The 12762-nt window shown below is 37.9% G+C and overlaps 1 protein-coding gene across 1 annotated transcript in view; it reads right to left on the bottom strand.

Moving 5' to 3' along the window:
- COL14A1 (collagen type XIV alpha 1 chain) overlaps window positions 1-12762 on the bottom strand; it is a 114544-nt gene that overhangs the window by 38828 nt on the left and 62954 nt on the right. The window contains exons 24-32 of the mRNA XM_041407562.1: window positions 12397-12513; window positions 10446-10592; window positions 8165-8239; window positions 6690-6829; window positions 5372-5495; window positions 3971-4114; window positions 1892-2056; window positions 348-386; window positions 10-148 (exon numbers count right to left, since the gene is read on the bottom strand). Coding sequence (XP_041263496.1) covers window positions 10-148; window positions 348-386; window positions 1892-2056; window positions 3971-4114; window positions 5372-5495; window positions 6690-6829; window positions 8165-8239; window positions 10446-10592; window positions 12397-12513 — 1090 coding nt within the window. The remainder of the gene's footprint in view (window positions 1-9; window positions 149-347; window positions 387-1891; window positions 2057-3970; window positions 4115-5371; window positions 5496-6689; window positions 6830-8164; window positions 8240-10445; window positions 10593-12396; window positions 12514-12762) is intronic.

The raw sequence follows: 12762 nt of genomic DNA, 5'->3' as shown, positions 1-12762 counted from the left end.
AATACATACTTGGTAGGCTGGGATACCAGAGCATCCTTGTGCAGTCTGTAACACGGAAAAACATTAAATGTACCAGGTTCCATGGAAACCCCTTCCACAGCTGAAAACTCTTTTTCAACCAAACCAAACATTTCCATCATTTTAAATCCTGGAAGATATCAAAAGGCATATTTTATTAATTTAAATTAATACTGCATCAGAGGATACATAAAAATACAATGCCAATTGTATCTAAGAGTTTCATTGCCTGTTAGCATGAAGGGAAATGTATTGCCTAATGCTGTGAAAATAATGTAATGAAAATATTCCATAAATTTGAAACAAAAATGAACACAAAAATACTGTACCTGCAAAATTATTGCCGTCTTTAACTACCAGTGGGCAGGCTGTAAAGGAAAAAAGATATATTTAAGAATACAAGAGATGTCCTACTGAGTCAGAACAATCATGCACTTAAACTTAGCACTCTACCCCCAAAAGCAGCAAAAGGAGAGGTTGGGTAGGAAGGACAGGCAAACCTGGCCACTTTCTGCTCCATTCTGTCAATGCTTCTCAGGATCCCCAAGGGCTGTAGCAAGGATATTAAGGGTTGCTCCCTGTGTGCTTCATATAATATATTTTTATGGATTTCTTGTCCATTAATTTGTCTAATCCTCCCTATAAACCTGCCTTCACAATCTCTTCAGCAATTTCAAATTTGTTGGAAAAAAACCCAAAAAATTCATTGCCTGTTGCATAAAATAAAGTATGTCTTATACGGGGATTTAACCAGGTGTTCCCTAATTCTCTGTGAGCTTCTCCAGGCTAACCCATCTCAAGTTCAAGTACTGCAGCTGATATTATCTGTACCTTTTTAAACGCCACAATAGTTTCCATGAGCAAGAGAGACCAAAATAATCCTTAAGATGTGTGCTCACATTTTAAATAACTGCAAATCTGGTTTATACATTTCTTTAGGCAGGGAAGAAAGGTCACTTATATATTTCAGGAAAGGTGCCCTGGGAAACCAACAAGCCTAAAGCAGCATATCAACCAAAAATGGCACGCCAGGATACCTCACATTTGAAGGTCACTCTTAGAAAACAAGCACAAGTGACCAATAAATGATAATGTTGAGAACTGTCAATGTTTAACATTCTCTCTACCATTGAAAGCAGAGCTCATGGTCAAAATCTCAGAACTGGTGGCTCACAAGCAATATCATTTTAGCTTCCAGCTCTGAAAATTCAGTCTCATGATAACTCACAGCCCTGTGCACAAGGACTCCTTACAATCACACAGTTCACATCTGTTCACATGCTTCCTGGCTTATACAAAGGAAATATATTGTGGGCACACACCTAAAAGCATGGGAATTACTGACCAATAGTCATTAAGTGTTGCTCTGGAATGTCTATTCTTTAATTTTCATAAAGAGATGGAAGTGTGGCTTTCTCACAGATTTCAGAATTTGAGTATGTTTTAGGCTTTTGCTTGGGCTACAACTCATCTACTTTCATAACAAAAACATCAATGACTGGATCTCTATTAATACATTAACCATGTGACTTGAATAACAATTAATATAGTTAGCAGTATTATTACAGGGGGTTAAAGTAGCCTAGAAAATAAAACATAATTATCTTTTATGATTCTGAAATGTCAACAACATCTGAAATGAGTTTTTGACAACCAGTGGCTGTATTCTGGCTTTATAGAAACAACCATTAATTATTTTGAAGTCAAAAACCTTCATTTCCTTATCTTCTGCAGAAATAACATTAGAATTATAAAGCCAGCAGTAAATTATATGAAAAAGATCAAGAATTTGTCTTAATAGAAAATGAATAGTTACAATCTCCCCAGTACTCAGCAGTTATTTTAGAAACAAACATAAATCAAAATGGCTAACTTGCTGATGCAGTTTCACAAACAAAAGTGATCAGCTCATCTTCAATCTTTGTAAAGGCATCAAAGTCATCCACGAAGAAGACATGTCTTTCACTGGGCTTGCTGCCAATATTAACTAATTCTGAATAATCAGCATCAGCCACTCCAATAGCAAAAAAGGTAAAACCTGTAAAACAAAAAAGAACATTCCTGTGAGTCATTCATTTTGAGAGTGGAAATACAATATGAACACAACTGTATTTGCACTGACTCCTTTCCTGATTAAACACCAATTTGGACATTTAATTATTACCCTATAGGACAAGAAAATTCACTTATGTAATTTAAAATAAAAGTAAAACATTCTCTGTGAAATATTTCTTCTGGCTATTTATGCTTAATTAGTAAAGTTAAACCTTAAGCGTTTTCTTGAAGATATATGACTAGTCAGTAGTTTAAAGTTTTAGCATATGTTTAAATACTTTTTAAACTTAATGCTATACTGTATTACACAAAAATATCCATGTATCAAGTACGGAATAAATACAAAGTAGAGAAATTAATTTCCTGCAGGTTCTTTACACATTTTTTCTGTGCCATGTGTTAGTACATATATTATTTCAAGGCACTGCTGCCTCATGAATGAACACTGAAATAAATGCATCCTCATTTCATCAGCAATTTAACTGCACTGGTTGCATCTGTTCTATATATTTAGCATGAATATTTTCAAAATATGAGCCTAACTTAAAGGATTTAAATCAAATGGAAACTGTAACCTACATGTTTTAGGAGCAACAGAAGAGCCATAAGTTTTTCAACATTTTCTTTTTCATAAGAGATGAAGGAAAAAACATCTCTACATCAGGCTGAATATACTTAATGGATATACTGTTCTAGCATGGCTCAGTCACAAATTTATTCCAGTCAAGCAATATTATCTTTAAGTTTAAATGAGGACCAGGGGCATTCATCAACTTCTGCAGAGCTTTAAGCATAACCAAACTTTGACTTAATACATGATACCAATATCTCCTTGTCTCATCCAAGATGAGCACTTCTTTGTGCCAGCCTCCACCACAGGTGCCCATCAGTGCATGTGCACCTCACTGTGCAAAACGCTGCAGGGGAAAGGGGACAGGGGAAGTCGTGTGGAATCCCAGCAGCTGAACCCTCACAGAGTGCTGTCTTCTCTGGAGGCACTTCCCAGGCCAGGAGCTAATAATGCAACTGCAAAACTTACCTGAGAGATAAAGATTTTCTGCTCAGCTTAGACACAAACTCCAATTTATTCACAAATACACAGTTTTCTTAACTGCTACTTAAAACAGGTCATGCAAGCCCACTATTTTGTCATATGCTTTATTGATGAAGCCCCTACACTCAGCATCTAGAAACAAAACAAGGAGGCAGCCAAGCTGGACAATTACATTTGGGTTCAGAAATCAGTGATCTACACTGGGAACTTCATAGCTGTCAAAGCTAAAAGCAAATAAAAGGCACAAATGTAATTTCTCTTCAGGTCACATTAAAAGGAAGATTGTTTTTTTCTTCCATCCTTTGGTGGCACACTGTGCCCTTTCGGTTTTGGTGCAAACGTCTACAACAATTAATTCTCTTACATTTAGACTCACAACATGGTGTGGCTGCTTAAAGCTCTAAAACTGAAGCTTTAAAAAAATTCCTAGAGGTAATTAGTGCAACATGAGAGCAGGTCAGAAACAGTATAAGAATTTTCAATGGACCTTTTGTGTAGAAAACAAAATAGTTCAATTTGCTCATAACCACAAGACTACACTTTATAGATGATAATCCAGATTCTCAGGATCATATTCCCCAACTTCTTCATTCTGGGAACAATTCCATTAACTACTACAGTATTTTAGCACTGCTGCCAAAATAAAAAATAATTTCATTAATCACCAAAAATATCCAGAATCTAATCATACCCTAGTGATATTCTGTTTTTCTCAGCAATTGTGTTTTCTTTAAAACTGAAAATCTGGAGCAAAGGCTATCCTTACTTCATGCCCACACTTACTTAGATGCAATTAATGAGAAAAAAGAACATGAGAGTTTTTTTTAAAGCCACACAATTTACCGTCTAGTTGCATTTCTCTGGAGACTTTGTTCACATCATCCTGTGATCGCCCATCAGTGATGACAACCAAAACCTTTGGAATGCCCCTTCTCGTGCCTGCCTCTCCTGTAAATAAGGCTTCTCGTGCATGTTTAATGGCTTTGCCTGTAACACAAAAATTGACAATAACTGTGATATAAATCCAATTTCTATTGGCTTCTCATATCACATGTTACACATATATAAAAAGAGAAATCTGCTGTGTCCTGAGCAGTCTGTCAATTTGTTCATTCTGTATTTGTTTAAATCAAGATTTAGAAAAGTTTGATTTTGACTGTAATGTTTCAAGTTCTGATGGCTTCAGCCCTCCATTTTTCAATCCAGAAGGGGAAGATCACGAACATGATTTGTGTGGGTGTCCTGGGTTCAGCTGGGATAATTAATTTCCCTCTTTATCGCTGGTACAGTGCTGAGTTTGGGACTCCATATGAGGCTGATGTTGATAATGATGTTTTGGTTGTTGCTAAGCTGTGCTTACCCTGAGTCAAGGACTTTTCATTGTATTTTACTTTATTTCAGTCATGAAACTGTTGTCTCAGCCCACAGGCTTTACCCTTTTCTGGTTCTCCTCCCCATCCCCCCAGGGCTAGGGTGAGTGAGTGAGCACTGTGTGGTATTTAGCTGCTGGCTGGGTTAAAGATAACAAAACTTTCCTTTTCTGGATTGTAGGGCACTGTCTACACCAACAACTGAGAATGTCATTGTAGCAAATGGAAAATTATTTTGATAATGCTGAAACTGGATGCAATGCAACAGCTGCAAGAAATTTCTGTGAAGTCTGAAAATAATAAAACATGCGGTTTCCCACTAAAACAGATTTTAACCCTTTCAACCCTCATCTATAATTTCTTTATATCAGAAAGCTATTTTAAGGGATTAATTAAAATGCAACCTTAGCAAACATCTTTCCCCATCCCAATCTTAAACATCCCACAGAGGCTCAACTGTCCTGGCTTATACCCAAACAGACACTCCACTCTCTCCAGTTTTCTACATGCTGTGCACACTTCCTCCCACCCTCTCCCCTTTATCACTTTTCTGCTCACTTGCCAAGCTGACTTCATATCAGTCTCCATTCCACCTTCCACTACCCCCAAATTAATTTGCTTTAGCCCTCCTGCCTCTCTCCCTGATCCTTGTTACCACTGCTGGTCAGTGGAGTGAATATGCAGCAGTAGGAGCTGAAGTGTGTAAACTGCAGATTACAAAGACTTTCTAATTTCAGAGACCAACCCTTCATCTCCAGTGTGGAGACAGCATGTTTCATTGCAGTAATTAATTAAACCATTTAGCAAATGGGAAAGAAATACTGCTTAGAGAAGCAGGGAAAAAAATCTGTATTACAATCTCATCCTTTCTCACCTGTTTTTGTATTTCCTCCTTTGTAGGCTATTTGCTGAATGGCTTCAAGAAGAGTCTCTTTTGTTTTGTATGCGTTCAATTTAAATTCTGTCCTGGGATCATCACTAAACTGAATTATTGCCACCTGTGCACATAGAAGATGTTCATTACAAAAGCACCACCCACTGTGTAAGCAAAAAGTAAATCTGACCACTTAAAACAAGGACTTATCTTGTAACTTTGCTTCATCTTTAAATTGAAGCCAGACTTTTCTCTTTAAGAAAGCTTTCAGTAAATAAAGTTCAATTTTACTCTCTGCAACCTTGGCAACCATCTAACACTTTCTGGTTCCATTTTGCAGCAAACAGGATGAGAGCAGTAATACCCACTTTGGCAGAAGCACTCTCAGTCAAGCCCAAAAGCAAAATCCTGGTCACAGCTGCTCACATGTGTACAGTTATTCATACTCAGAACTGCTGGGACTTAATTCAGTCTCCATGAATTAATAACTGCACATAAGTAACTTAAGCTAGGGAGCAAGAACGAAGCAAGAAATAGAAAGATTCGGGAATATATTTTGAAATATTGCCTCTGTCAAACATGACACTACTGAGTTAAGACCCTGTATTACAATACTGTACACTAAGCCCCTACAACTCACAAAGCATATATTGATCTTCATATTCCATAAGTGGTGCCCCTGATTTAAAAGGAGCTGTTGTGTTTAAACTTGTGACAAAGTTTCTGAAGCACCATAAACTATATTCTGGAAAAATAGGTATATAGCAAGAAACGGTAAAAACTAAGTATTCTTCAGGGCTTGGACAAGTTAAAATTAATTTCCAATGATATCCCAAGTCCTATATTATACAGGTAACACTTAAACCAGTAACATATTTGCCACTAATATGTTCTGGAGCATCTCTCTAAACAAATACATAAATGGAACAATTGTTGCAAATTTTATTTCAAGCACTGTAGATTCTGTAGAGTGTGATTCAAAATAACAGAACCTTTAATTTTCCTTATCAGTGCCATTTTCAGCTTATTTATAAATAAACACTACAATGGGTACCAAACATTAACAAACTTGAATGTCATTAGAATTAGGCGAGACTGAAATGATACTTAGCCCTCAGACTACCAAAAATTTATATCGTGAATTTTAACACATGGTATGCATAAAAAGATATTGAAAAAAGATACTGACCTAGAGCAGTTTATATTTTCACTGAACTGTGAAATGATGTCAGTTACTTCTTGATTCATTTCACTTCTGGTCTAGTCTAAAATACCCTGTCAAGTCCATGCACCCTCCATCTCTGCACATGTTGATTACCTGTGTTCCATCAGGACCAATCTTATCCAAAGCCCCAACAGTGCTATAAAGGAAGTTAATTATCTTATTGAAATTGTCATCTCCAATACTCCATGACCCATCCACCAGGAATGCCAGATCAGCTTTGGCTGCTTTGCACACTGAGGAAGAAAGCAAGAATTTTGGAATTAGAGCAATGCCTCAACTCCTCATGAAACCTCAAAAATCACTTAAGAAAATGCAACCATCATGAAAAGCCCTTGTTTAATGTTAGCTAATACATGTTAACTCAATGTTAGCTTCAGTCAACAGACCTGCTGGCATGGACTTCAGTGTGGTGCAGAACCAGCTGAGCATTGTCTGCACCAACAGATCCCATCACAGAACACAATTCAATGGCTCTTTAAAGTCCGGCCTATCATTTCTATTTTTATTTAGGTTTTTAAGTAAAGTCACACATGAACTTATACAATGCCAGACTCCTAGCATGACACAGTAAGCAAGATGACAGAATTTCAACTGTGGAGGTTCCCACTGGAAAATATTCCACTCACAAAGTTACCCTAAGGTCTGCAGTGTGTAATGCACTTCATCTGCACTGTGCAGGAGCAATGCAGGTTTCACCCGTCTCATCTGATCCAGCATGTTCTTGTGCAAAATAGCCTGCAGGAGCTGTACATTTGCTCACAGGCTGCTCACTCTTTCATGGGAACTGGGAACCTTCAACACTTTGCAGAAATCCAAGTTGATTGCTTGGGGTCAGAAGCAAACTGTCTCAAACCAAAGTTACGTTTTTCAATATATTTCATCTTCATATTTCATCTAAATCCAGAGAATAGGGCAAGAAGATACAAAACTGCATTTCTCATTTTCTGTTGATTACTCTTTGGATAACAAAAGCCCCTCATTATCTGCTCCTATGCAGTTCTAAATACACCCACATACAAGGGCTTTTTTCCCCTATGCTTGTGGATTAAGTTCTCAATTTATACACGTCAGTTTGGTCTACAGACTTCAAGCTGATGTATTTGATCCTCAGTCTCCATCAATAATACTCCTCTCACAGAAATATTATAAGCCGCTGTACAAAATATGACGTGTTCAAATAATAATAAAAGGAAATCTGCATTTAAAGAGGAGAGTCTCAACATGGCCCATACTTTTCACATTACCTAAAGTTGACATATTTAAAAATAATGCTGCTTTTGAAGTTTAATTATTCTAGGATGTCTGCTTCAGTTGCAAAATGTGTATGGTTTAGGAGTTGTGGAAAATGGAAGTGTTACATATATTAACCACCCTTTCAGCAAATTTTAACAGTACAACAATGAGGTCAGATTTTTGGCTCATTAAATTTAAGCCAGCTGCCTTAACAGTGTTTCTATAGCAAATGCCTTGTGAGATCTGCTCCCCACAGGTCTAAAATACCATCAGAAGCAGAAAAACATTGCATCAACACTTTAAAATAACTAGAAACTCACAGATGGAACACTTACCCTCTTTTGCAGGTGGGATTGTAGGTGGTGGAGGTGGTGTTGAAGGAGTTGTTGGTGGTTGAGTAGGAAATGGTACTGGAGAATAAAAGAAGGAATATTCAAACATGCTTAAAAGCCCAGTATCTTTAATAAACGGCATTTTCTACTCATCTCCACATGAAAAAAATTCATTATCCCTAATTTACTAGTTATGCAATTGGAGATAAATGTAGGTGAGTGCACGCAAGAAATCTCACCTGAAAGAGAATATTACTAATGCAAAACAATTAATGGCTGTATAGGCAGTATGAAAGATATAAATACAACTGAACTGCTACTGGAACTGCCCCTTTTTGAGATCCTCCAGAGTAGCAGACCATGTGCCAGCACTATTCTTGATCAAGAATCCATAATTCATTTTCCAAAAGGTCTGTGTCCTTTTCTTTTCTCAACAAAAGTCATCAGTAACAGAATGTAGGTCTTTATTCAACCTGGAAGGAAGAAGATCTTAGTCCAAAATGCAAAGACAGAGAGGAAAAGCAAGCCAGTGCCTGCACTCAAAGCAGATCACAGTCTGCCCTGATGAAGACTTTTCCGAACTTGGTCAAAGACCTTGTTATGCTTCCAGACAGTAACACAGCTCTGACCCCAGCTCCAACAGGACTGTGGCTCTCTGCCTGCAGCAACTTCTACTGAAGCTGCTTTACAGTTTCTGATAGTGTCCCTCACTATTCTCCTGAAAATTGACATTGGAATTTCAACCTTGCAGAGACCTAGGTGAATATCCAATTACTGACTGACAGCTTTTCTGAATGCAACAGCTTTATTTAGCACCTTTCAATACAGCCCAGCTGACCTCTCAGAGATAAAATGCACATGCATTGACTTCCACAACCCTATGGGAGGAAAAGCTTCCACGTTTGTTCAAGGGGTTTTTTCCCCCATTTTTATTCAATGCATTTAGCATAAGAAGCCACAGGTGACAGAACATCTGTCCTCCAAGACTAAACTTATTTGCTGTAACACCTAAGTTACATTTATAGGCAATGGAGAGTGTTAGACATGGCATTCCTGAGAAAAGGAGCCTACATTTGGGAAAGATCAGTGCCAACAGGATTCATTACATGTCCACATCCCACAGTAGCTGATGGGGGTTTCCCAGTGCCTTCAGCAACAGAAAGGGCGAGGGCTCTAAAACACCTACACAGAAGTAGTGCCCAGGACCTCCATGGCCACAGCAACCCAGGACCAGACCCCTTAAGGGTCACAACTGCTGTAAGGTGACTTCAAAGGCTGCTCTCAGCACCAAAGAGATGCAGGTCACCCTGGAGACTGTTTCCCTTTAAGGTGAGATAAGTTTAGACAAATTATCACAAACCATCATTCTCAAATGGGCATACAAGCCAAGGTGTGCTTTCCTCATGGCTCCTAGCTCCCTGGCCTGCAAAGCACACTAAACACAATTCCCCAAAAGCAGGAGAACTTTGCTTTATGCCAACTGCTCAGAAAATGAGCCCTGGACTAGGAAGAATTAGAGTCATGCACCTGTACAAGTTTTTCCTATGTGAAACCATAAATGTGGGAGGAAAAGAAGAAAATTAGAAACACTTTCTACCCTGAGAGAAAGGGAACAGTATTGTGGTGTATAGCAACACACTATGAGAAGACACGTAATGCTGAGATTGGAAATGGGATCAAAGAAAGATAAAATATTCATTCTAGTAGTCTCATGTTTTACTTCGTAGTATTTTGAATTCATGACAACAGGACCCTGACTTCATAAACAGCTGAGAGATTGTTTTTTGGGGTTTTTTTGTCTTGTATTACTACTAATAATAATTAAAAAGTCCAGTTGTTGGTTTGTTTCAAAATACTTAAATAAATTGGGTTTTGAGGTCCCATGTAACTGAAAATTATTCAAACACTAGTTAATTTTACTAAATAACAAGAGATGCAGGAACAAAACTTTGCTTTTCATTTTTCTGTATTTTTCCCCCAAATTCATAGATATTCAGAGTTTCCCATAGTGGGACTTTGTATGAAGAAAACTAAACCATCCCCCCTGTGTCTTTCTCATTAGAAGACCAATAGAGCTGTAGAACATGACTTAACAATTACTTCACAGCAGTGGTGGAAGAACCCTCCACATCGGTGGAGGAGTCACAATGTACTTGAAGAATCAATAGCTCAGCTAAAGGAAAGGGTGTAGGAATAGGACATGTGTGGGCAAAGGGCAGAACACAAGAAGAGCAACTGAGCATTACTGCTGCTGGCTGAACTCTGTCTCCTCTGTTTTACTCACACGTTGTCTCCACGGTGCTCACAGCAGGGCCCTCCAGCTCCTGAAGTTGTGTGTGAACACTGATTTTATATTTGGTTCCAGGCATCAGCTCAAAGAAACAATGCCTAGGTGTACCTCCACCAAGATTTACTTCTTGCTTTTTCCCATCTGTAATTACAAAAGAAACCATGAAAACTTTTTTTTTTTACTGTTTTATTGAATAATGTGTTTTAAATCATAAATAAGAAGTGTACGTGACAGCACATGAAGGGTAAGAGGTTGGCATAAGTTAATAAACTACATGCTCCCTTACTTTTGAAAATTGACCTCTGTGCAGAGGTTTCTGTAACATTTCATTATTCATACTAAGTAGGGGTGGAGGAATACGTCAAACACCTTCAGGAAAAAAACAGATTAATTTTGCCCCATGAACTGAAGGCAATAAAAAATCACTAACACTGTCATGAATGGGCTTTGGATCTAGTCCTAAATTATCAAAGTCTAACTGGGAGTTGCTGCATTATGTAGTTCTGTAGCATCCTTTGTCTATGCCTCTGGTTCTCAGCATACGTAATGTGCCTGGTCACAACAAAACACACTGAACTAGATATCATATTCCAGCTTTCACTAGTAGCCACTTTGCAAGATCATTAAGGAATAGCATTTACTGATTCTGCCAAATTCTGAATTGGAAGATACATTGACAATAGAAAAAGGCTGGAAATAGCATAAGGCATGTTTTAATAACAAGAAAAACCTTATCACCATTTAAAATCTGCATCAGGAAGAAGTGAAATACAAGCAACTGATCTCACATTTTATAGAGTGCATAAAAAATGACAAACAGTCATTCAATGCTTATCAGGTGTTACACCAGTCTGAAAATATTTGATCACTGCCTGAACCAGACACATGCCCAATTTGACAATCAAATCCCTTCAGGATAAATATTAATAAGAAACATTTGTTCACACTCTGGGTTGTTCTGCTCACATTTAGGTGCTTTCAGCTCAGCTAAAACAATTCTGGCAGTTCTATATGAAGAAAGTAGGATGTTGGCTAGGTCCCAGATGAGAGAGATGTGTGTGAGCCAAGATCTCTGCTATCTGAACAGCTTGTCTGTATTTCAGGGCTTCAAATAAACCTTATCACCATCCACTTGCCATTCCACAGAAAGGTCATGACTTTTTTGCCACATGATCACTGTTACTGTCCATGACACCTTTAACACAGCCCATTAACTGCACTTCTCTCAAGTTATCCAAGGTTTTAATTTGCTACCAGTTAGAAGACCACAGATGTCTGCTTGGGATAAGGGAGCTGGTCTGCACAAACAGTCACAAAATGTCTTCTGGCCACACCTGAGAATCAGTGAGGCTGAAGAGGCTGTAATTTACCCTCTATATATGCTGTGCAAAAGCATCAAGGCTCCTTGTGTGACTTCATAGAACTGTGTCATGTTTATCCATATGAGTTCCATATGGATATCCATACATTACTACTATAAGCTAAAAAGAAGCATCAATAGAATGAGAACAAACAAAAGTGGGGTTTTGATTCTGTGGGCATGGTCTGGGTTCATTCAGAGCTTTTCTACCTTTCTGCCCTCTTCTCCTTTCTATCCTAATCATACAGAGCTACTGCCTGTGGTATATTTACAAACTGTGATGTATTCAGTTCATCCTTATCCATCCTCTGTTCCTCACAACAATAAAAATTCTCAGGTAATCACCTTTCTTCTGCTGATAGATCAAAGTCCCTGACATAAAATGCACAAGCTATCAACGTGTTTGACATAAAGGGACTGGGATGCTACTCCACTCTGAAACTGGCAGTGTGTACACACCTCTCTTCTGTCCGTCATTTCCAATATTCCAGGAACCAGTCTACAGGTCTAACTGCATGCAATTTCTATGCAATACAATTCGCTGGATTGGGCTGTAGCTGCATATCGAATTATTTATTAGCTTACCCTCGAGTGACTCTATAACAACCCTGTAAGCAGTAGCATGTCTGTGGAGCTGCCACTGAGCACACAGACTTGTCATGCGGACTTGGTAGGAATCCAAATTCGTCACACCCAAATGCACTGAAAATTAAATATAAAAAAAATAGGTTTATACCTCTAACAATACATACAAGAAAAAAAGACAAAATTATTACAGTGAAACCAGTGCCAATTCATTTTAATAAATAAATGTCCACAGCTGCTTTAAAAAAAATCAAGAAAATCTAAGAGAAGAATTTTAAAAAGCAGTGAACCTTAAAAACAAAATTTTAGAACTTAAGGCAATTTACTTTAAACTAAATAATGGACACTGCTAAAACATTCAGTTAT

This window comes from Onychostruthus taczanowskii, unplaced genomic scaffold (assembly GCF_017590055.1).
Source record: "Onychostruthus taczanowskii isolate IOZ18803 unplaced genomic scaffold, ASM1759005v1 scaffold27, whole genome shotgun sequence".
NCBI classification, from domain to species: Eukaryota; Metazoa; Chordata; class Aves; order Passeriformes; family Passeridae; genus Onychostruthus; species Onychostruthus taczanowskii.
Note: the sequence above shows the minus strand (reverse complement) of the source record. Positions and strands in the feature narration are given on the sequence as shown.